General features: G+C 46.0%; 1 protein-coding gene across 1 annotated transcript; it reads right to left on the reverse strand.

Annotated features, from left to right (window-relative positions):
• Positions 1-546: 546 nt before the first annotated feature.
• Positions 547-3,556, reverse strand: LOC142570876 (uncharacterized). Its single transcript, XM_075679183.1, has 2 exons — positions 3,308-3,556; positions 547-1,328 (listed from the first exon to the last, which is right to left on the reverse strand). The coding sequence occupies exons 1-2, from the start codon at positions 3,489-3,491 to the stop codon at positions 1,168-1,170; spliced, it is 345 nt and encodes a 114-aa protein (XP_075535298.1). The 5' UTR covers positions 3,492-3,556; the 3' UTR covers positions 547-1,167.
• Positions 3,557-25,856: the final 22,300 nt, after the last annotated feature.

Genomic DNA, 25,856 nt, shown 5'->3' on the forward strand with positions numbered 1-25,856 from the left:
CTGAATGAGTATACCCTGAATGGCCTGTTACATTGCAGAAGGGTTCGTAAAATCTGCACGTCCGCGAATAGTGGTTCACAGCGTTTCTAGGGAGTCGACTGAGTCGTTGGAGTCGCTCACGTTGTGTCTAAAATCAATATAATCAGAAAATTAGATTCAGCTGTCTCCATTTTAATGTCTCAGTGCGTATACGAGTGGTCAAGTATAGCACATAAACTGCCTAACACCACAGTTATCGTGCTTCACTATTAGATAGTTTTAGCTTACCCGTAAAGGTTCCTTTATAAAATAAAGGGTTATCTGAGATGTTTATGGCCGCAGCAACGCTGGTAGTGACATCTTGTGATGCTTTGTCCAACCACAACACCTTAGACAGGCTTCTTTTTGTTACATAGGTGTTGGTGTCGAAGAAAAATGAAAAGACTGCGCGTAAGGATTACATCGTTGCCGCCGGTTAACACCAGTAGCTAAATTAGACTATGGTTGGTCACTGCAATAATAGCTCTGTGTGCTCTCTAGTTATATTATTCGCGACCAGGTTGCGCCACCAACGAGGCCGCTCTAGGCCGCTCACGTTTACGTCTGCGGTAACACAGTATTACACGAGGGGCAATGTGTTAACGGACATGCTCAAGCTCTCTTTTATATGTAAGATCAGCCGTTTCCTTCGACACCATCGCCTCAATAGTTGTCCCTTTCTTTATCTCTCTATTCAGCCTTCAAAATCCTTTTTCTCGCCTCAATAGCTTATTTACACTCTTACAGTAAAAAAAAAAGCACGTACATCTCACGGTTGGCCAGTTCCCATACCTTTTATTTTCATTTGAAAGAACCGTCGGCTGAGTGTTTAAAAATCAATCATCTGGTGTGTTTTGATTATTTCCTAATGCTATATGGTATTTAGACGCCGACACCAACAATCCTAAAGGCAGGTAGCGATTTCGACAGCAACGAAAGGCGTGACGACCGGTCGCCCTGTATATTTCTTCAAGAATTATATCTCTTGCTTTATTTTACTTGAAAGGTAAAAGACCAGCGTCCTCAAATTTCATCTGAAAAAGCAACCACGACGTCGTTTTTGTTGTCGCTTCATTTATTAATAATAGCGCGCGTGCGCTGACCCCGTCGCGTCCTACAGTTGCCTGGGAGCCCCCTTGGAGCGCGCGCTCATGTACAGCGCAAGTAGCCGCATTTGTCCGGGCAGCAAACTTTTCCTTCCTTCTGGCAGCCGAGATCATCACACGTCGTTTCCGACTCCTTGTCAACACACTCCTCGTCAGATGCCGATCCCATGTAGGGGCACATCCCCGAATGGTGCGCAGTGGTCTCTGCAATGAGAAATCGCCGAATATAATGAAGCTAATGGCAATGCTGAAACATGCTTCTTGATAAAATTAAATTGCGCGTTCCTCGAAATACCCGGCTTTTCAGTAAGAGCTTTTACGTTGTGAGCTTTTCGGCATACATTTATATTAAGTAAGGTGAACTGCTAGGTAAGCTAAGCAAGAAGCTAAGCTCACCTGTGCTGTTATATCGCAGTTTGTATTTAGAGCACGCGTAAGCAATACAGCAAACAAGCGCTTGGGCACTGTATGAGTTTAACATGATGTAAGGGCGTTCTGTAGACACGGAAATAACAAATGCACATCACAGGGCTTACCGGCGGGGCTGGAGTTGGGCCTTGAATTCAACGAAGGATATTACGCTATGGCATATTTTCGCATAAATATGTAGTAGTAGTAGTAATAAACGACTTTATTGGGGTCCTGAGGAGCTAAGCGGCGGTCTGCTAGGTAGGTCCCTACCCAGTCATTGGCTAGTTCCATATAAATAAGAAAAAGTGATTCCTGCTTTTTGCGAAAGTTACAGACACCTTTCGAATTAAAACAAATAATTGGACGCTGCCGCCATCCCGAAGACAGAGAAGAGGAAGCATTAATGAAAGGAAAAGCAAACAGGCTGGCCCTAGGAGCCTGCTTGTAGCCTACTCCACACTGGGGTAAACGGGCTTGGTTAAAACGAAAGAAAGTGGAGAAAGATGAATAATGATGACATAAAAATAGACCGCTGAATTTATAGATGCACCGACTTGGTCTGTCGATTTCTTTTTTGTGCCATTTTTGCGACAAATTAGAAACAAGTGAACATTGCCTACTGGAAAGCCAGCGTTTCTCCTCTTCGAGTAAAAGCACATTGCACGTTACAATTTGACAGCGCGGCCTGCCATTCAACTCTCCAGTGCTGCTCTCTTTAGGGGCTTCTGCGCTGAGCACTCGCACAGCACCGTATACAACGCCACAGAGAAATTCATTTCTGAATCTGATTGATTTTATTATTAAATGTGTCGGTCCCATGAATATATATACCTATTTTTTTTTTTTGCGTGTGAGTGTTCTATCACAATGACTGTTTACTAAATCCTGTTCTATTTTACTCTCTTGAACTTATTCATCAAAATTATTGATTTCTAAATTTATTAATTTAATTCATATCTAAAATTTCCCTCGTTCTTTTCCAACACCCCTGGTAGGTAGGTTCCAATGACCTTGAGGTCATCATCATCATCATCATCATCATCAACAACAACAATGTGTGAGCGCCTGATGTTCGAGATTGTGTTTGTGCTCGAAGAGGTCTGTCACGCTTAAAATGTCATTTTCAAGTCCGCGAAGACATGCACTCTCGAAATCAGTTTCGTCATCGTCTGGTTTTATATTTGCGAGTCTATTGGCTTAACGGAAAATGGCATTGCCCATACGCTGGCTACAGATAAGGTAATAAAAATTTCAATTTTAAATAGTTGTTTCACCCGTCGCACTGGCTTAGTGGCATCCAGCTGCTGAGCACGAGGTCGTAGGTTCGATTCCCGGCCGCTGTATTTCGACAGGGATGAAATGCAAAAACGCCGGTGTACTTAGAGTTATGTGCACATTAGAGGACTCCAGGTCGTCGAAATTAATCTGGAGCCCCCCACTACGGCGTCCTTCATATCCCCATTGTTACTTTAGGACTTATAACGCAACAAATTAATCAATCAATATACTTCAGGGCTTTTCGCAACAGAAGCTGGAATAAAATAGGAAAAAAATACAGTTATAAAATTTGCAGTATACCACGTCACTACGGTGTCGCCGGGCGCCTGCTACATATGAAAACTAGTTCAAAGGAGCGCAACCGCATTACCACTGCCGCGACAACGAGAAGGTAACTGCGCACACAGCCTTTATACATTGACGCACCTGCCCACGCACTGCCCCGTATACGAAAAACAGCGCTAAGGTGGTAACGTTATTTTAATTTAACTTACGACTAACGCACTCTAGCTGTCCGCAGCTGTTCTCAACACAAACGGAGCCCATCATCTCGCACTCTTCTGGAATGCACGTTGTGTTTCCGCAGTCATCGTCCAGTCTGCTTCCCTCGGGCGCGGCGGAGCAAGCCAGGGCCACGAGAAGGAACACCAGGGGCGTCGCAATTTGACCGACTTCCATCGTCGAGCGGAACGGTAGCTGCTTACTCAGAGACGAACCCCCAATTCTGACCTACACCGGTTGGTGGCGAAGACTTCCCACAAACTACCTCAGACTCCCCACTGAATACGAACGACGCTGTCTCGAGTATTTTGGCACGGACAGGAAATTAAGCCGGAAACGACGCCGCGCCCCAGCTTGCACACGGCTCCTTCCGAAAGCGCACACTATGTACGACCTGCTCGTCACGTTTGCCCCTTTGTGTTTAACGTCGGTAAAGATGCACGATCTTGAGAGAGCAAGAATCTCGAACTTTGCCTGAGTGGTTTGAAAACTCGGTCCCATTTTCTAAACGTCAGCCACGGCGCAAGCGATACAAAATGTGCGATAGCTTTAGACACGAATGCAGATATCAAGCGCCTAGCCTTCCATTCGCGGAACATTATGCTGTAGTTCGTCCCTTGTAAGCAGTTCCTTCTTTCCGAACACGTTCAGCATCTCACTAAATTTTATAAATACACGTAAATGTATTCGATGCTCCATGGCATGCAGTAAATTGCGCGAACATTGCTACACGTCATGTTCCCTCGTAGAGAACGATGCCACCGACAGTTGCGCAGGGAAATATGACCGGCCCCGATTCATGGTCTCACACGCCACCTTCCAAGATATACGCCTCGTGGGAGCTGAGTTGCAGTTTGTACTGCAAACAGTAAATGTTGCTGAAAACAAGAATGTTTTGGGTACGCTGACTACTTCATAATTTATATACTTGCTCCCAGAACGCTTACACAAAGAACCATACCGCATCATGTGTAACTGTGCGTGTGCACAAAATCTATATCATTGTCCTTTAGGTTCCATTATGAACACCAAGCTAAAAGATAAGGTCATGTGGGTTAGCACCAGTGTCCACCGTAATGGATAAGCTTATAACTAGGGGCGCGCCGCACTGAGCCGAGTGTCCTGCCAAGCACTACTAATAGAAAAAAAAAATTATGCAGATCCCACACACGTTGGAAATCGACGTAAGCGAAGCTTTCTGAGCTGTTTGCGTTCATTAAGGATATTTGGCGGTGATGTTGGCGGCCTACGGCAGTTGTGATGCGATGTTAAATGTTACCTTGCGTGCAACGCTTGTGTTTGTATACGCGGTGCACATAACACACAGCGAGACGTGTTTGCTCGTGGTGTTGTTGTGCGGCATTGTACGTAGCCTGCGAGAAAGTTAGCACTGTCATTCCCCCTTATGGGCGCATCGCTTCGTGGCTGAAGTGTTGATTTTATGGACAGCCGCTTGCGTGTTTTCGTCTTGGCGCTGCGGTGCAGTGCGGCTTTGCGTCTGCACCCCCTGCGTCAGTTGTCCGCGCGTACAAACGTGCATGGTATTTCGTTTCAGAAGTAACGGAAACGTACCGTATCATACCTTGAATTAATACTTTTTACAGTTTGTCCGCAACTGTTGTCATGTGTAGTAGTAGCCTTTCTTTACAGCGAAGCTCTTTGTCTAGGGTTCCGCGCACTTTTCGTCGCCGTCAGAAAATCTGTGTGAGCGAAAACTTTCATCATCAGCAATGGCTCGAGCCACTGCTCGCCCGTTGGTCGTCGTCGCATTTTTCCACAGCTGGCTGCGATTCCGCTCATCATGCTAGCGTTCCCCATACTGCCTCTCCCTCTGCGAAGGCGCTGACGACAATGGCCGACTGCCTGTCGGTGTGGTGATTTCGGTTTCAAATTCTTTGCCTCAATATATCGCGAAATGAAAACACGAATGTATATAATGAATGTTAACACGAATGAACGCGGACGTATAAAAATAAATGTGTGCACTTACTTTTCGTCACGATGACCACCGATGAAAATAATAAATGTGTTCGCACCTTTGTTCAAAATTCTGTGTCACCTCTTTGCTATGTGCTACTCAGCTTCGCTGATCATCCACCTTCACAGAGTGAAATGGCTAATGATTTTACGAAATTCGTGTGGTCATGCGTTTTTATTGAGGAGTGATTATATATGAGAAAGGGAAAGGTTGGCACTATGTTCTGCAGCCCTTAAGGGAGCACGGCTCGGCGCCAGTTGGAGGGGGAGGGTGGGGAAAAAGAGAAAGGAAATGAGATGAAGACGTAGCCATGGCAGGTAAGCAGCAGACCAACAGCCAGAAGTGCAATCGGGCGCCATCCGGGGTGTGCATGTATGCAATCGGGCATGCCTGTTGCCACGAGCGAAGAGCGGCTATTAAACGCTTCTTCGGAGCATTGACTTTACGCATTCTCGGTCTCCTCTTTCTACCATACTATCTCCCCTCTTCTCTGTTGCACGTGAGTAAAAAATTAAGCGTTGCAGCTTTTGTCATGCTTTTGAGTGGGCCTAAGGCGTAATTACAGCCCTACAGAGGGCATCGTGTCGATGGCCAGGGAGTTTCAGAAGGCATTGTGACAACAACCAGAGCGTTCCAGAACGCACTCTGACGAAGCCCACGAAGTTCTCGCTTCAAAGGACTCAAAGACGCATCTGCCGCGTCCCTACCATGTACATTATACACATTCTCAACCACTCCCCGACGCGGCGTGCAAGACAGCGACAGCAGCAGTGGAAAGGTCGAGGGAAGAGGCAAAGAAATATTTGCTTTAATAATTTTGCGAGTACTCAAAAAGTCTACTTGCAACCAGACCTCACGTGACGGAACGCGAACTTGACGGCACAATACTCTACGAATCTTCGCGTCTGTTGTCGTTAGTGCTAACAGATAGAACTTAAGAATTGAGATAGATTCTGGTGTTTTACGTGTCAAAACCCCACCCAATGTGAGGCACGTCGTTGTGGAGGATCCCGGATTATTTTGACCACCTGGGATTCTGTAACATGCACCTAAATCTTAGCACGCGAAAGTTTTCTTTCTTTTTTCTTTTTCTTTTTTTTTGCATTTCGCCTACCTTCAAAATGCGCCCGCCGCGGTCGGGATTTGAACACGCGACCTCGTGCTTAACGCAATGTCATAGCCACAAGGCTACAGCGTAACTCATAGAACAGATGGTACCCCATTGCCACTGGAGATAAGCAGGAAGGATCAGCATCAAAATAAAATGGTTGAAGTAATTAAGCGTCACGGCCAGGAAAAAATTCAAGCCACTCCACATCACAAAAAGAAAGCATCAGCAAGTCTTTCGGGAGTGAGGGGACTTTGTTAGCGACAAAAGCAGCAAAAATTATCTTTCTCCCAATTTAACCTCGACAATCACCGCTCGGTGGGCCTAATACAAGCGCTGGAGTCCTTTGCAAAATATTTATTTTCACCTTTGTTGTCCCGTTTTTCTTGCACTGATATACGCGCACAAGCTGTTACGATTTTTCTTAAAGGGACGCTAAAGGGAAAAATACTTTGGGCAGAAAATCGACCTCTTTCTCTTCACAATCTCTCTCTCTCTCTCTCTCTCTCTCTCTCTCTCTCTCTCTCTCTCTCTCTCTCTCTTTCTCTTTACTAGTAAACTGCCTGTTTATATCAACAAAAAAAGAAGCCACTCTTACCCCGAGGAGAGGCTCGGTAAGTCAGAAAGAAATAAAGAAAAAAACGCGAAGACGACAGGCTGGTGACGACGCCGTCTTGAATGTCTCACACCAGCTTGCCGTCCTGTCACGAATTTTGACGGCCCCTGATCAGGCCTAGTTAATTTTTTCATCGGTAAAGATGAACTACCATAGTACTCTGCGAAAAAACTTTTAAAAAGTCCAAAGGATTGGAACTTAGCAAACTTCCAAGGCTTACTGAGCCGCAGCGACCCGAATTTAAGGATATGTAATACTGCATTAAAATTCGTGACGTCATACTCACCTATCGGAGCTACGGCTCCGGCGCGAAATTTATAAAATGAAATTTTGACTTTCTCTCCTTTCTCTCTTTATACTCGACATGTGACTGTGGAATTAACAAATACGTAGCTTCGAAATAATACTTTATCAAAGTAAACTGATTTAGTTTTTCTCTTTAGCGTCCCTTGAAAATACTCGCTCTTTTTCAGCCACATCACCATTAAGGTGAGCGAAGGCCTCACCTCAGGATTGCCCCTTACACAAGTGCGCAAGTTCATTTCCAGAATTGAAAGTCCCTATCTTCATAGCCTGAAACAGTTACTCTAAGTGCTGTTTTGAACTCCATAAAAGTCAAGAGAGGGAACGTTTCCTCTCGTGATAGGAAGTCACGAAGTTTTTTCACGCATCCCTTCGAACGTGCATTGGCCGACAAACGCGGCATCCTGAAACGCGTCCATATTTTCGGCATAAGCGGAAACTCGTTAACCTCCCGACAGCTTTCGGTGCGACCGCGTTGCTCCTAGTACAGCGAGATTTTATGCGCCATGGGCTACAACCTTTACTTGCATGAACTCACGATAAAGACGGGTAGTAAAGAGTTACCCAATGATAGGGCGAACACGACCTTAGAAGCTTCGAGGCTGTTCGTGTTCTAAATAGAACAAAAAAAACGCCTAAGCTAGGCGCCGAATAAGCTCATTCCGTGAGGTAATTTGTACATACATCACTTTCCCCATTAATTTAGTTTCTATTAATTTCATTGATTTGCGTTATTTTCGTCGCCCTCTATTTATGAGGCCCACATATAATAATAGTGTCACTCATTTGCATATTGAATCCCACGCAATCAAACATGCAACTCTGCCGCCAAAGTATACCAAACTAAAACAGAACACCCTTCAAACATGTTACGAACTTATAAACAGCGCCAACTTATGTGATCTAACAGTAGACAATCCACTCTAATCTGACGTTACTACCGAAGCCTACACGTTATCTTGTGAGAGGTATAACACCGGAGAAGCCAACTCGCCTTATATTCCTATAGTCAGGACTGAATGTTCACTTCTCCTTAAAATTCGTACACTTCAATTTAAACTAACAGTTAATTTCCCTTGTGATTTCTCTGGCTTCATTATACGTTCGCTTCACACGGTTGTAACTAACAGAAAACGAGTCACTGGGTTCATATATTTTTCTCACTGATTGCATAGTGAGTGCCTAAACTTTTGCAGCATTGGTGGCTACAATGGTTTATTGACCAGTTGCCTGCTGCTAAGTTCACGTGTTACGTGGCGCCTGCAGTTGGAAGGATATTTCTCATCTGCTGCCATAGCTAGCAAGCCTTCCAAAGGTTATAATTTTACCTATAATGCCCAAGAAAAGTGACCAGAAAACGGCCGTCACCGGTAGCTTAATGGTAAAGGACAGCGCGCGTAATGCAGAAAGTGCGTGGATTCGACTCCCACCTGCGACAAGTTGTTCACGTACATTCGTTTTCCTTTTCCTTGCTACTTCAAAATTTCAATTAAAACGATCAGTTCATTTTTCTTATCCTTTCTCTGGCTCAGCCAGGTAGTGCGCAGCCTTGAGCGCAGTATTATAGTCGGAATATATTCCCTTTTCTTGGGAATATCTACAAAGATTCCACCTTGCTTATCCCCATGAAAAGCGGCAAATTATATATCAAGAAATGGTCATATAAGAAGCCAACAAACACTGACATGAAGGACAACATAGGGGAAATTACTTGTGCTTAATAAGTCAAATAAATAAACGATAAATCAATGGAAATTAAAGCGGATGAAAAAACAACTTGCCGCAGGTAGAAACCAAACCCACAACCTTCGCAAGCTTGTTGGCTTCTTATGATATGACTAATAAATATAGGGCCCCTCGGTTAACCCCCTTTCTTCTCGTCTTTGAAGAAATGGGTCACGCAAGGAGACACAACCTCTTCGATGCTATTCACTGCATGGTTAGTAGATGTATTCAACATATTAGACAGCAAAGGCTTGGAAGTGAGGATCAGCTGCGAATATCTCAACAACTTTCGACCCGCCGTGGTTGCTAAGAGGCTATGGTGTCGGCCTGCTGAGCACGAGGTTGAGGGATCGAATCCCGGCCACTGCGGCCGCATTTCGATGGGGGCAAAATGCGAAAACACCCGTGTACTTAGATTTAGGTGCACGTTAAAGAACTCCAGGTGGTCGAAATTTCTGGAGTCCTTTACTACGCGTGCCTCATAATCAGAAAGTTGTTTTGGCATGTAAAATCCCATAATTTAATTAACAACCTTCGGTTTGTAGATGACAGTGTCCTGTTCAGTAACACGGTATGTCAAGTGCGACAAATGATTGAGGACTTTAACCGAGAAAGTAGAAGAGTGGGGTTGAAGATTAATGACTCGAAAACAGATTAGAGCATATTTTTGTAAACCTATTTTTGAAATGTGATCTTTGTAATTATTGTAAATGTGACCCATTGTATATGTATACCCTATTAGATCAGTATTTCCATTGTTGACTTACTGCTGCCATGTGAGGGCCTTCAGGCACATTCAAGCTGTATGTCGCAGCTTTTCGCCTGGAGGACTCCCAACAAGTTTGTTGGAAATAAAACACTTGATTGATTGACTTGATTAATATGCAGAAGACAAAGTTTATTTTCAATAGGCCGGCAAGGAAACAAGAATTCATGATCGTGAGTCAACCTCTAAATACTGCACAGGAGTTCGTTTATCTATAGGTCAATTACTGAGAGGCGACCCTGACTATGAGAAAGAAACTTAAGAAGAATATAAATGGCTTGGAGTGCTTACGGCAGGAATTACCAAGTCCTGACTGGGAGCTTACCATTGTCGCTGGAAAAAAAAGGTGTACTATCATTGCATTCTACCGATGCTAACATATGGGGGCGGAAACTTGGAAGTTGACAAGGAAACTCGAAAACAAAGTTAAGAACCACGCAAAGAGCGATGGAACAAAAAATGCTAGACGTAACGTTAAGAGAAAGGAAGACAGCGGTGATGGACCAGAGAGCACACGGGGATAGTCGATAATCTAGCTGACATTGCGAGAAAGAAATGAAGCTGGGCAGGTCATGTGATGCGTAAGGTAGATATCCCGTGGACTATTATAGTTACAGAATGGTGTAAATAAAAGGGAAGCGCAGTGGAGGACGGCAGAAAATTAGGTGGGGCGATAAAATTAGGAAATTTTTAGACGCAAGTTTTAATCAGCTAGCGCAAGACAGAGGTAATTAGAGATCGGTGGGAGAGGTCTTCGTCCTGCCGCTGACATACGAATAGGATGATCCCCTTTATTCTCCACGTTACTGCCACCGGCGCACCAAACAGACTGTGCTCCAACTGAATTCGTCAGGCGGCTCTAACAAAGCTAAAAGGCTCTGCCAGGCATATCATCATACAACACATTTGTAAGGACGTGCAAGCTTCCTGCAGCAAAAGTACAGTTTTACTTATATACCCAAACTAAATCATCGCGTTATTTCCCTCTTGTTTCCTTAAAGCGTTCAGGATCAGTACAGACATGCAGACACAACAAGAGAAAGCGGCGATGCTAATCAGACTGAAGTCCGATTAGCTGCCCTACACGAGAGAAGATGAATGATGAAACATCGATGGGAAGGAAAAAAAAGACAATGATTACTCACGATCGCAGTGGAATGCAGAGCGTGCACATCTCTACAAACGGTCTCTCAGATCAGCATTCTTTTTCTTTCTTGTTTTTTTTTTGGAACGCCATTAAAGCACGTGTAGCTTTATGTGCTGGTGATGGCTGCTAACACAAAATAGTAGGGAAGAAAAGAAGAGAACCAGAGAGGACGAGCAATTGTTGTATTTCGTTCCCTTCTCTTCTTCTCGTGCTCTAGTTTGCGCCGCTCGCTAAATAGCCCTAGGTAAGGTGTGGCAGTCGTAGTGCTTGGATTGATTGATTGATTGATTGATTGATTGATTGATTGATTGAGTAACTTTTATTTTACAGTCCTGCAGAACGCGTATTAGCACGTCGCGGGCCGCTCCCACGTCGGGACCGACAGGCCTAGCCTGCCAGCCACATCGTGGGCCTGCTGGACAGCCCAACGTTGCTCAGCCAGGAGTGGGTTGCGGAGGGCCGCCTCCCACCTAGTTGAGCTGAGGTCAGGGCTTGCTATAGAGATACATCCCCAGAGCATGTGCGAAAGTGTTGATCTATCCCCGCAAGCGGGGCACGCGTCGTCAGTGTAAATCTCCGGATATATCGCATGTAACGTGAACAGGTTGGGATAGGTTTCTGTCTGCAACAGTCTGAATGTCAGTGCCTGAGGCCTAGTGAGCTTGGGGTGAGGAGGAGGGTATTGTCGCCGCGAGAGATAGAAGTGTTTAAGAAGTTCATTATAAGTGGCAGGCGCGTCCCTACCATGCGTAACTCTCTCTTCGGCCGTTACAGCGCCAGCGCGGTCAGTCAGTGCGCGCGCGGCAGCGTGGGCCGTCTCATTGAGGTTCGTGGGGACACCCTCCATGTGCCCAACGTGGGCTGGGAACCAAGTAAGCAAGTGATACTTGATTCTATCCGGACCTGCCTTACGAAGCAGCCCAAAAGCCTGTTCTGAGATAACTCCACACTGAAATGCCCTAATGGCCGACCGTGAGTCACTGTAGATGACGTCGCTGCTGTCATCAAGCATCGCCAAGGCAATGGCCACCTGCTCGCGCAATAAGAATACTCGGCATGGTAGTCGAATCTACTGGCTCTAACGCGCAAACGATAATCAAGCTCACGACCAAGACGGAGAACGCAGTACGTCTCATCCGAAGGGTAGTGCTTGGAAGCAAAATTGTTAATCGAATTCAGAGCAGAACAACGCGAAATTGTCTGCGCTCACTATCATTGTCATCACTACTGATTTACATCATAATTTCAGGAGAAAGATCCCGCCTCACGTGCAACACGTGCGAGCCGTAGAAGAAGAATCAAAAGGCGCAGGGCTCCATCCTCGGCTCTTCGCTTACCTACGATACCGGAAATGGACGGTAAGAACGACGAATGCTTGCAGTCAGGGACAGTGGGCCATGTCTGCTTGTTTTACTCGCTATCATTTCCTCTGTTGAAACGGAGACAAAAAGCGGAGCACGTCTGAATAGCCCCTGACTCTGTTAACACTTACTCGCTCAGCGTTTCTGTGAGGCTGCTCGTGGCTGCTCTAGATATTTGAAAGCGCTCTGCAACGCGCTTTACCTGCCCTTACTCACATTTTATTCCCTCGTGATTTGCGATCATCTCCTGTGCTTCGCGACAGGCAGAAGCGATTCACATGAACGCCGCAATTGGCAGATCTACTTTGAACGGGACAGAAGACCCTTTTTCAGGTATAAATCACCGGAAAGATCAAAAGAGTGCTCCATGGCCGCACATGGCCGGCCGAGCATTACCGACTTCACATACGCCGCAGTAGGCCTTAAAAATTAAACCATGGCGTTTTACGTGCCAAAACCACTTTCTAATTATGTCGTAGTGGAGGACTCCGGAAACTTTGACTACGTGAGGTTCTTTAACGTGCACCTAAATCTAAATACAGGAGTATTTTCGCCCCCATCGAAATGCGGCCGCCGTGACCGGGATTCGATCCCGCGACCTCATGCGCAGCAGCCCAACACCATAGCCACTGAGCAACCACGGCTGGTTCCTCGCAGTAGGCCTGATTGCTGGCATTTGCAATCACGGAAGTAAGAGCATAGCCACAAAAATCAAATGCTTCGGTCCGCGAGAGGCCTTGCAGAGTATACGCTCCCAAAGGTCCATGATCCTTAAATAACTACACTCTAAGAACAGTTTACACCCTTTGGCTTGCCCCTTCTGCCACACAAAAATAATCGTCATCTGCCTTGATGCGTTTCCTTTCTTTATCGCTGCAAGCCCGGAACTTTCCAGTGACGAACGGCACGCGCTTTATCAGAAGGGGCACTCCAAAGGGTGTAAACTGTTCTATGCTGATAACGCGCGTGCCATTCGTTACTGGAAAGTTCCGGGCTCGCAGCGATAAAGAAAGGAAACGCATCAAGGCAGATGACGATTATTTTTGTGTGGCAGAAGGGGCAAGCCAAAGGGTGTAAACTGTTCTTAGAGTGTATATTTCGATCTTGGGAAATTGTTCTTCCCACGTTGCTTTCAAGGGTGCAAAATATTTGTCGATACCAAATTGCTCGGCACAATGTAAATAGTAGTCTTATTGATAGTAGACTTAGGAAAAGCTGTAAGCAGTAGTATGAAAGCATATGAGCTTCGCAACCATTAGCTTCCATGTTAAGGCAGCTCGACCAAATACCATCAGTAAAGAATATCGTTTTGCGCTTGTCTTTATTACGCGACTTAAATAACAATATTGCAATCTTAGCACTAGCTTACGTCAAATACGCAAGTCAACACATTTCCCGTTTCCCAATGGTTTTACCAGCGTATACTAAAAGAGCAAGCTCGTCCTTTTAAGAAAGCAAGTCCTGACATACTGCCAAACACTTCTCTCTTTCCTAGATGATGATGACAGCGGAGAGCTAGAGGATCACTATGGTATGTATTCAGTGCATGAATGAATGCCATTCCTTACTCTGCCTGAGAGCCGTTCAGTAGTTCGAAAGTGCAGTGACACATGCCGGCAAAAAGAGGCAACGCAGTGCCTTTAAATTGGACTCTCATTCTAAGCACCTTCAGTTGTGAAAACAGTGATATTTTATTAAGGTAAATATCCTGCGGGCGTATTTTGGATGCTTTCGAAAGGATCAGAAGATCAGAAATTGAGCTGCTACCCAATTCGACAGAATTCGGTGTCAAGAGCGGCGGATCATCCAGAGAGCGCACTTATATAGGTAACGTTAATGAGGCAATGTGACAGGAGCTCTGCCGAAGTGTGACCTAATACCGATAAGAAAGATAGACTTACTAGTTAATGCAAACGCTATTAGCGCACAAATAACATTGTTCAAACCACCAACAATTTTCCTTAATTCGTAATCTTTCTTTCCTTATTTTTGGCACCTTGGCCGTTGTTTCGATTTGTTGCCGCATTGCGTCAAGTTCGTATTGTACATAAGGCAAAGTTCCGTGATCCTGCGACGCACCGAGTGGCGTAGCAATGAAGTCGCAGTTTTTTTTTCCCTTGAAGATCAAAAAAATTCATAGTGATAGCAAAGTATTAAAATATTGTACGAAGTCAACCTTATACAATTATAGGCACTATATATATATTGCTGCAAACATTCGCTTAAAATTTGGAGGACGCTTAAGGAGACGCCTAAGCCTATAAAAATGGAACGCGATAGCATTCAAAGATCCCTGAGTGCTTTTCATGCTTCCCGGCAACTGCAGCTTATGTAACCGTAATGTCTACAGGGAAACGCTGGCGGCGAACGGTATGCGCGAAGGCGCGCTTTGTGGTTCTTTGCAAGCGAAGCTTGTATTGGCGCAAAAGTTTCGGTGGCAGTCTGGTCACGCAAAAAAACCCAGTTACTGCCGCGGTAGAGTCAGACTGAGACGGTTCAGTTGGACGAGAACTTAAGAGGGACCTACGTCGTCGGCCCCTTTCCCAGAAACGTTCACCCACAGCACAATGTGGGCAGGCGAGCAGCTCGTGCAGCTCGTTCTTAAAGAAGACGGTCGGCATAGAATCCTTCGTGGACGCAGCTCAGTATGGGCGCCCCGGTAAATTCGTGGTCACGGCGGTCAGCGAGAAGGCCGAGCTCCTATCTGCAGCCTCGGTAGGCGCTTTCACAGCCGACGTAGCAGAGAAGGTGGCGGTTGCGCTGGCGATGCAGGATTCTAAAAGGCCGTATATCTACACTGACTCCCGCGCGGCCGTCAGGGCTTTTGCCTCGGGAAGGGTTGCGAGACAGGCGGCGGCGATTCTGGAAAGCAAGTCCAAAACCAATTCTGACCTCGTTCATTACATTACGTGGTTCCCCGCTCACATGGGCGACGACGTGCTCCCAGCCGCTCGAAGCCCAATGAGATTGCTCACCGCCATGCGCGAGAACTCACCCGCCGCGACGGCGATGGGGCTTCACTGGATCCGGAGGAGATCGGCCACAGCGACCCATTCTAACCTTCCATGAGATCGTCTCCCACTATAAAGAGGAACGTAGGCGTTTCCCGCCTCCACACCCACAACTATGTAGATCTCAATCGATCACGCTTAGGATGCTTCCGACGAGGTCATATCCCTCGCGAGGTTTCCTAAGCAGCATTAACACAGAAACTGATCCACAGTGCCCGGATTGTGGGGAGGAGTTTAGCACACTAGCTCATATGCTCTGGCAGTGTCCTGTATTGCGGAATACGGCACTCGCCAGCGAACAGGACTGGGACGAGGTCATCTCAAGTACCGAAATCAACATCCAGTCCACGGACTTCAGATGGCCAGCGAAAGAGCGGAGAAGCTTGGCCTCTCGATTCCGACATGGGAGCAGCCAGTGGCGAGATGGGGCGACCCCAACGGGTCTCTGGCGGCTAGTCCCTCAGTATCTCAATAAAGTTCTTTGTCTGTCTGTCTGCTCCCAGAGCAGAGCAGCTGCGGGAAAGGGCGGTTTGATGAGTTGAAAGCTGCGCCGGCACCGGAGCGGTTTAGCGAGGTTTAGAGAGGTTTAGAGAGGTTGGTATAAATTTTTAGCACTGGCGTAATCGTGTTGCTGCCAAAAGTGCACATCCGCAGCAAAGTAAAATACACTCGGCTACTGCAATATTAGCTGTTTTTTGTCTGTTTGAGCTTTGCGCCCCCAGGTTGATGCACCATGCAGGCCGCTCCCGTTCACGGCTCCGCCCCAACGCCCCGTCCGCCTGCGTTTACCCGAATACCAGACACGCTAAACCTCTCTATTAGCAAGGATTCCAGCTGCATAGACACGCGCTCATGCCACGCGCGCAGGTTAGTCGGAGCCGTTTCACTTCCGCCGTGGAGGGAAAGGGCACACGATCCATGGGACGCTTATAGTTCCGCGTATGCAAGAGCCTGCTGGTGTAGGTAGGCCTGGCAAACGTTTAGATCGTTGCTCCCGTGTGGTCTACTGGCACCTTGTGCCAGCATACGGGAACGCTAGTCCTGCCAAATTTGTTCAAGACGAGCCCTAATTGGAACCATCACGTGTTCCGCGCAATTCGCGAACTGCGCGTCGGTGCTAGCTTGTGCTGCATTCTCAGCCTGGTAGCTTGCAAAGCCCGTCACGTATACGTAAGACGCGCGACGCGAGGGCGCAGATTTCATGTGCGTACTTAAGACGCGACGGGCCTCCCAGCGTTCGGCGCATGCGCTTTTAGATCCCGCAAGATATTCCCGCACGCAGCGCTTCCACGTACGTGAAACTAAAACAGTTTATAGTCCGACGTAGCGTACACGTTACGTCACATTGAACAACAGCGTCCTATAGTTTGACGCACTGGCGCCACCAACGTAAACCGGACGCGGCCACCGTGCTCCAAAGCGTCCGACATCTAACGACGCTCGCATGCGGGCCGATAACATCGGACTATATATGCGCCTTTAGAGTAGCCCGAGCCTAGGCAATCTGACAGCAACGAGATCCTGAGGTGTGATGTAGCGGGAGGCCGAAGCAACCGGGCACCCTTACCTGTGGGTTACTTAACGGTGACGAAGGTCAGGTGCACGCCGGACAAGCTTCACTTACCCTCACTTTCCGGTAAAAGAAGATTTCGTAATTTTTTTTCTTTTTTTCATGGTGTGCAAGGAACTGAGGTGGCCGCGCCACTCCTAATAAGACATACCTCAAACGGCAGCTGGAAAACGCCTAAAAGTGGTTTGTGTTTGAGTTTCCGCGTAACAGATTTATGCTTGCTCGTATATTGAAATTACAATCATACGTAGGTTGTGTGTAAATCGTACTTTACGTTTTTTGTAAAGCATTCTACATTGACAAATTCAAATAGTTCACTAACTTCCTTGTGCTATATAGCCGGAGGGCCTGAGTGGTTCGGACTGATTATTCCCGAAACGACGGTCGATGCCGGATTTTATGTGACAAGTGGCCCTTAACGCTCTCAGGTTAATAACTAAACACCCAGGGTGTCGCGCTCCCAAGGACACGCACGAACATAGTTCACTCAATGAGCGGAAGCACTTCAGGTCACAACGCTGTCGTGATGAGCAGTGCCGGCAGCTGGTATAGGGCGCGTGCTTGTCCCGAAGCGAACGCCCCGTGCGGCCGCTCCCTTCATTTTAACCGTGCCACACCTACGAAACTCGGCAAATCACGTGACCATAACACTGGGCGCGTTTGTTTGTTTGTTTGTTTGTTTGTTTGTTTGTTTGTTTGTTTGTTTGTTTGTTTGTTTGTTTGTTTGTTTGTTTGTTTGTTTGTATGGCACCAGCCTGCAGTGAACTATTAAACCATATTCCAGTTCACTATACACCAGCCTTATAGAATTGCTTGAGCACCACCCCCCCCTCCCACCCGCCGCAGACCACGTGACTTTCAACACGGCGCGCTGGTCATACATGCTCCGCCACATCCGGGACAGCACGGTGGCGGCGACAGCTTGAACGCCCCTCGAGTGTCCGTATAGTTAATTGCTATCGAAAAAAAGCATGCCATTATGTACTTTCTGCGTTTAAAGATATACTTGCGAGCTAGTTCGTCCAATGTGTCGTGTTACCTGTGTCTTTTCTCCTTCTTTACTGCATCAGAAGATTCATCAGACTTTGAATATGAGCCAAGTGACACTTCCTCAACTTGTAAGTATTAGCTATTATACTCGCGCCAACGAATAGTATGCATGATTTTTTAGCGACTATCCGACATCGTAGACGGCAGTAACAGAAATCGGCTAGCAGGAGCCCACACTTTCAAATGGCGCGATCAGCTCCGTGCATTTACGGCAATGTGAGCCATATTGTGAGCCGTACAATGTGAGCACATTGTTTTCGACCTAGTATATGTGAAGCGCGATGAGTCTCGGAATTGGGCAGTGGAGCCGACAAATTTATGCACACACAATTATAAGCGTGATTACATAAGGGACTGCATAAGACAGATCGTCGGTGTTTGATATAGAACGTGCGCACACATGCACGCGCTCTCGAAGCACGCGGTGGTGGAAGCCATGTAGAGAAATCCTCGCGAGTTCAACACTCGTATGGGAGCTGTTTAAACCCGCACACATATATACACACCCCACTAAAGATGGGAGAGTGGATGCAGAACCGAAGGAATGCAATTCGTTAGAGGACCTTCACTTGTAACATTACGCTCACATTCCCAAGCCGATTCTCACAACATTCTTTTTTTTTCGCACTTGAATATCTCCTAGAAAGCTGATACATTTCAGCTGCGATCCCTCCCTAGTACCTAATTCTCTTTATTCTCCAGATGATGACTACCAAGAGGGGAAGTCGTACCCCTACTTTGTAGTTAAAACATTCAAACCGCAGTCATTTCTGAATAACTATGGTATTCATTAAACCAAACAATCTTGCGATCCACTCCGTTCTATAATATTTTTCGTTACCGTCATCCAACCGCTTGAACGAAAAGCTTTTTAGGTAACATTTTTTTAATGACACAAAAAGAATGTTCGCAGCGAATGACTTCATTCATGGTCACCTTGATGCTTGCGTTTTATTCGACCCTACAGTTACAAAAGTTGAGCGCGCAAGCATTCATTTGGAGCTAGCTTTGGAATACTTCCTACAACATCTTATGAAAGTTGTATCAATTTTATATTCTAATGACGCAACCAAACAGACGTCGGTCAAAGTAACCTCCCTATCTTTCCTTGTTTGGTACTTCTCTCTCTCTCTCTCTCTCTCTCTCTCTCTCTCTCTCTCTCTCTCTCTCCTTGATTCCTTTCAAAGGATATTTTGGAAGGTGTTCTGATGAGCCTAACACGAAGAATATATATACATCATTAACAGAAAAGCGCGAACGTACTGCGGGGCCGGATGCTTCTTCCTGTAAAGAAACGGTTCGGCCGCCAGTAGCGCTTGAAGTATTCCTCTGAAAGACTCGCTCTTTAAAATGCGCGTCTTAGCGAGGACGAATAAGTACCATATTGTGTTATCATACTGCGTTAGGTCAGTATGCTGTGCCGTATACCAAGAAGTTCGTTGGTGTGACCAAAGAGTTCTTGCTTATAAAATGGGCCTGCAAATGTTGGCCATAGATAAACCGTACGAGTAAAATGCAAGTTTCCACTGATGCTAGCGTACTGCAGTGAATCATGTTTGCCTGAGATCCGTATTCCCAATTGATCACTGTCAGCCTTACTTTCACTTTAGCGTGACGTATCGTCAGGCGCAGCTGCTCACTCAAGCGATAGGCGTTCTTCCCACTCGGTGTTCATGCACTTTTTTGCTGCTCTGCACGCGGGAGGAGCAGCGAAGCCTACGCACAAGGAGTGAAAGACGTGTTATTTGTTTTCGTTAGCCATGTGTCCTATTTCATTATAACTAGCGCCGGAACGGCGCAAAAAAATAAAGGCAACTGCATGCACTGTTAACGATAACTTGGCACGTCTTGTACGAGTGAATAAAATTGCCTAACGTACATACAACTGCTGTATTCTCGACCCCAGTTAACCAAACCATTCTTAGTTCTTCAATTCGACCGCGCAGCATGAACCACTTAGTACACAAAAAAAATTATCTTTATTTTTGTTTGGCTCCCAGCGTAATAATTTGAACCTTGATATATGACAAATGAAGTATGTTGACAACGCGCAAGATCTCTGCATGGATATTAAGAGATCTACCGTTATACTGGCAACTATTGTACTTATTAACTGTGCTTTCATTATTAACGTCATTCATTTCCTATTTTGCTCTGATTTCTGTAATATTCTACTTCTTCATAAACAGCGAGGCGGTGAGTACACGACGAAGTGTCCGCATAGGAAACAAACCTCTAGGGTAGCAGAACGTCGCTAAACGCAATCATCGTTTCGTTTACCACGTGCAACGGCCGCGCAAATTGTCTTGATCTTTACTTGGGCTATGCTACCTGAAGCAACTCAATATCTACTTATATAGCACGTAACGTAATATGAAAATTTTAAATGTCTGCCCACGCGTAGCCACTTCTTTTCTTTCTGAGTTACGAATGCTTATTTCTCAAATTATAAGCCTCTCATTAAAGCAACATTTACGCATATACACAATTTACGCTTGAAACATGAAAGAATAGATACAATAAAGTGAACCTTGTCTAGATTTCGCGTCACTAACAAACACAAAGACGTTTCTATTCTCACATTTGTCTGTGCTGAAAAGTCCTCAACAACTTGATGAATCCTTGTGGTACTTCGTCACACTCACCGACAATGCGACAACTATCCCGGCGTCAGAAAAATATTTTGTTCATTTCATAACCTCAAACGAGCAACACGAGCCGTTAGCTTTGTTTTATCCCAGCTGGCATTGATAAGAGAATCCGGATAACATTCAAATGTCTCTTTCTTATTAAACCTGAGCCTGTTCGAAGAAGCACTTCGCTACAATGGCTTGACGCTTAAAATGAATAATCAATCTTTCAACAGCTGTCAACTACTACGAGTGGTTTAACGCGAAGTTATTAGTCACTGATTGCGTGATATCTGAACAAACAAAATAATTTTATATACACATAAAGATGAATTCATCATATGATCTGGCTTCTTTTTATACATGTATATTAGGGATTACCTTGGAGGGATCGCTGTGGCTGGCTTGGTCGTGTTTGCTTTGGCTGGCCTCACGACCTACGTGATGATGAGGACGGCTCCAGGAAAAGGTACGTTCTATCGCACGCAAGCGCAGTCGAGAAAAATTTAGTAGCGGCAGTCCAGCGACTGGAGAGGAGCGATCCATCACGACCGCGCGCACCAGGCCTTTCAACGAGCTTACGTCCGTGAGCGGGTCTAATCTAATATGTAACTGGAGCCTCCGCAACTGGGATTTCGCGTTATTTTGCCGTAGCTCCTGTAAGCGCAGCGATCACGTCGGCGCTCATCTTTCGACGCTCCTTACTAACCAGAGATAGGACATCACCAACACACTTGGTCAAGTCAATCTTTGTCTGGACGTTTAACATGAAATCGAACCCCGAGAACCCGAGAACCCGGTATTAATTATACGCCATTTTATTTTCGAGCTGCTCGAAAGGCATAGTTTGGATAATTCGTTTTATGGCAATCAATTTTGCTTTCGCATGTTGTATGCGACCAGTTTCTTCAAATTCGCTTCAATTATATTCGGTGCTGCATGACATTACAGCCAGAATTCGAAGACAACAGCGACAATTCTTCTCAGCTTACCGAAGACAGACTCTGAATTATAAAAATTGCCTCATAATTGCCTTGCTTTCCGTCAGCTCGACCACTTTAGTCTAACCACCTCTTTAGTCTAACCACCTGTCATTTTCTGCCTACCTCCACGACACTTCTTAGCTAGGCAATCCAACTTTTTTTTATTTTACTTGTTACTTGGGTCCCTTAAACAAGCAAATAATTTTGTAAGCGCTAGTCGTATTTACTCCCCAATAGGCGCAGCGTCTTCGACAATAGTTCTGTGTCGTTCACACATGTACGCCGTTCACACGTGCACGAAAACCTTCCGGCTGCAGTACGGCGTGAACAGTGCTGCTTTAAACGGCTCCATTTCAAAGCGGACAGCTTTCTTTGGTTCTTTCGTCCGGTGTCGTGGTGGTTGGAGGCCGGACTTCGTCCGCCGATGCAAACTGCGCGCGTTCTTGCGCAACCGAGTTGCCCTTCGAGGCAGGCGTACTGTCTCGCGGTGCAAGAACTTCGTGGCACCTGAAGATTTACATAATTCAGATGCTTTGGTCCGTGTCGGCACCGCGTCGCGTTTCTCCGACGCCTGGGCTGACGGTTGCGGGGGGCGCGTTCGTCACCAAAATCCGCTGCGCGTCTCTTGCCCAGACGCGACGTTCTGCCTTGCTGGCTCGCCACAGCTTCGCTTAGACCGACTCCCGCAGTGCGCGGAATCTGCAGGATTTTAAAGAGTTTGGTCGGAGAAGTATCCGCCCTCGGTGGAGTAAACGAGTGGCGAAGGATGCCATCGTCGTCACGCGCTGTCGTCACGCCATCTTGGTCATGCTACTCTCGTTATTCCACCGTCGTCGCGCCACCGTCGTCGCCACGCTGTCGTGCTGTCCACCAAAACATGTCAACGATAATTTGTGCCGCCGTTGTCACTGTTATTGACGTCGGCAGCATACTTCGTAAGTATTGCTACTGCGTCCATTCGATTTCTGCGGTCCACAGAAGCCTTTCGCTTACTGTGACAGTTACCTTTGATGGCGAATCTCTGTCCAATGTATACGCTATACCTCCACTCATTAATTCAGAATGCCCTAGTCACATGTGCTGACGGAAGCCCTTTGCTTTTCATTTTGCTCAGAGGTGAAACTCGCGTGCCGCTTACGACATCTGAAATCGCCCACATGTTACACATGTCCCAAAGCAATTCAAGTTTAAATGGTAAGTCATCGCAATATCCTGTAAATATATGGGACCCTCCATATCACGCCAATTTCGCTACGCAGTTAAAACGTACGTAGTATGGCATGTAAGTTTTACTACGAAATGCACAAGAAAGTTGCACAGATAGGTCAATGCGTGTGGCGTGTTTCTTCTTTTCGAACACATTAAATACACGTATAGCTGTGGTTTACTACGGAATAAACAACCTCATTTTGGTTTGCAAGCTTGGGTGCCACAAAAACGCAGAACCGGAAGTGTTGTGGGGTAACACATACATTGCTACAGCAGTACAGATAAAAAGGGACTATAGCCGCTACCTATCCGTGGCCCAGTGCCAGGGGACCAGTTCATTCCTTTTACCTCGACCCCTTCCTCAGAACAAACTCTTGAACCAACCCTATCTCAATAAACATATATCCTATTTGCGCCACCAAGGCACGCATGACTCATTATTCGTTATCCATATTTTACCAAGTTTCTTTCGCGCCTTGTCACCCGTTTCTCATTCCTCAGCCGCAGAGGGTGCCAGAGTACGTGCCCTTCAAAGCGCCAACCAGAGCAGCGTGACCACCGTCACCGTGGCAACCAAGAACTTGCCGAAAGCCTGGCGTCGTAGGCACGAGGACGTGACTGCGGGGACGACGACGACGACGACCACGACGGCTCCCGCCTCCAGCACGACCTCGTCAACGACGATAGATACGAAGCCGACGACCACCAGAAATGAGGCGACCTCCAGGTTGGCAACAGAGGCCGAGACCGGAGAGGCCGACACCGGAGAGGCCGAGACCGGAGAGGACGAGAACGTTCAGTACACCCGAGAAAAGCGTGAGTCGCCGCTTATGGCTCTAAAATCCGATTACTGGCGCTGTCCCATCCCAAGGCATTTACCCTGTCCCCATAGCAAATCTTGGTTGTACATATGAAAGTTGTAGGGCGACGTCTAGCGATTGTATTATCGCAATATTTTTTTTTATATTGGTTCGTTTTTTTGAGGTGACAGGACGAATTCAAATGCCCCGTTGCCATGCTGCCAGGAGGCGAGCTTCACTGCCAACGTAGACTCTCGCCTCGACTAGAGTGCGCAAGCGACTTTTCTGCTTTCTCCCGCACTGGAGCCGAGGGTCCAGGTCACGTTTACGTAGCGAGCCCCACTTTGTCCTTCTTTTTATTATTTTTTATTTTATTTTTCGTCTCTTCACCTGTTTAATGCGCACCGCCCTCCCAGGGGCGGTATTGCGCTTTCGGCATTGGACAATTTGCCGAGGCCAGCTACCGTAATCAGTGATGTTGCAGGCTTACGTAGAGGCATTTGCGCGAGTGGCCCTCTGCCAGGAAGCGAGGCTCCATCGAGAGGAAAAGCGCGCGGGCTTGTTTGAAACCTCGACTGTCAACTGCGCCGTGCAGCCGTACGATACTTTGCAGACACCACTGCCGACACGTGATCTACGCACCGTGCATGTGAACCTGATGAAGGGAACCTGGTGAAGGGAACCTGGTGAATGGAACCTTAAAGGCCACAAAAAATATATTGTGCACGACAGTGAGCTAAAACTACATCTGTAATGAAAGGATGCGTGAAAACTGTGCAATAATTTTATGCACCTGGCGCGCACCGTAATATCTGATGCGAGAGTTTGACATCAGTCGCTGTTTAAGTTTCCTTATTTTATAGTCTAATTATAAGCTGTTTACAATCTTTATGTGCTACAAATATTTGCCAGAAAGACGAACATTTTTGTCCCAACAACGATCCGACCTTGTACCTTAATTGTGAGGTTATTCTTGGAACAAACAAAGAAACAAAGCACCCCTTATACACCGGTCCTATAATTGCGTTAAAATGTTCGGCGGGAAGGTCATGACATCACCGGTAGATAGGCGTTTTTCCTTCAATCTCTCGTGTACTTAGATTTAGGTGCAACGTTAAATAACACCAGATGTCACAGTTAATCTGGAGACCTTCACTACGACGAGGTTTCAGCGCGTAGAGCTACAGAACATGTTTTTTTTTTCATCTCTAACTAAATAAAGTAGTGTTTCACGTAATTTAGAGTGAACATTTAACAAAAGTGGTGCTTCGTAGATTGATAGAACGGATACCGTACAGTTGAAGCCATATTGAATGTTTGTAGTGTATTAATTAGCTGATCATTATGAATATTAGTCACATAAACATTAAGATAATCATTTTTCTATTTAACATATATGTTTGAAAATGTTGTAGAGCCTGTTTAAAAATCTTCGGTGCAGCTTTTGCGATGTGGTAATCTTATGTGTGGTTCTTCTTGCAGAGCCACAATGACACACTGAGAAATCTGAAAAACCAATAATATTATTACACACTTTATGCCATCTTGAGTGAAATCTACGCGATCTCGAGTCAAAAGCCAAAGGAAAAGAAACAAAGCGCTAAGACCCTCGCAAAAATAAACACCTTCATTTACAACTTCAATGACGTTGAGCGACACCGTCATAAAGCCATCTTTAGGCTTGAAGAAGATTGTGATTTTTTTTATAAACCGATTGAATATACAGTATTTAGAGGATATATTAAAACAGTAACTTGCGCATATGCTTCCGCATTGCTCAAAAGAGCACAACCATGCATGCTATGAAACATAAGCGAGACTGTGCATGTTACGCTTGAATGCAATCAAAGATGCCTAGAATTTGATGGAGTACACATTTGAGTTACAATGCATTACAACTGCGAAAATGAAGACCTATCGGAAAGGAATGTACAATGAAAAACATAACAACTTCATCGGCTTACTACAATTAGGCATTGAATGACGACAGAAGGGCGTAAAGCTAAGTGCGTCTTATCCAGGAATCTAGCGTAAGCAAGTAAATCGCGTTAGCAATATCGTATTGTCTCTGCTTTCACCGCTAAAAACCGACAGGAAGGGGACAAAATCCAACTGAAGTATTTCCGATTTCCTTAGCCGCCAACATGCGGCCCTGAGCCCACATTCGAAAAATGTTATTACTCTAGAACTGTGCGTAAGAACAAGTGTCAGCCAATCGCAACGTCGGACACGGTGCCACGTTGTTGAAGACGAATACATTGTTGTGGCTTCCTCAGATTAAGATG

Source organism: Dermacentor variabilis, chromosome 2 (assembly GCF_050947875.1).
Source record: "Dermacentor variabilis isolate Ectoservices chromosome 2, ASM5094787v1, whole genome shotgun sequence".
NCBI classification, from domain to species: Eukaryota; Metazoa; Arthropoda; class Arachnida; order Ixodida; family Ixodidae; genus Dermacentor; species Dermacentor variabilis.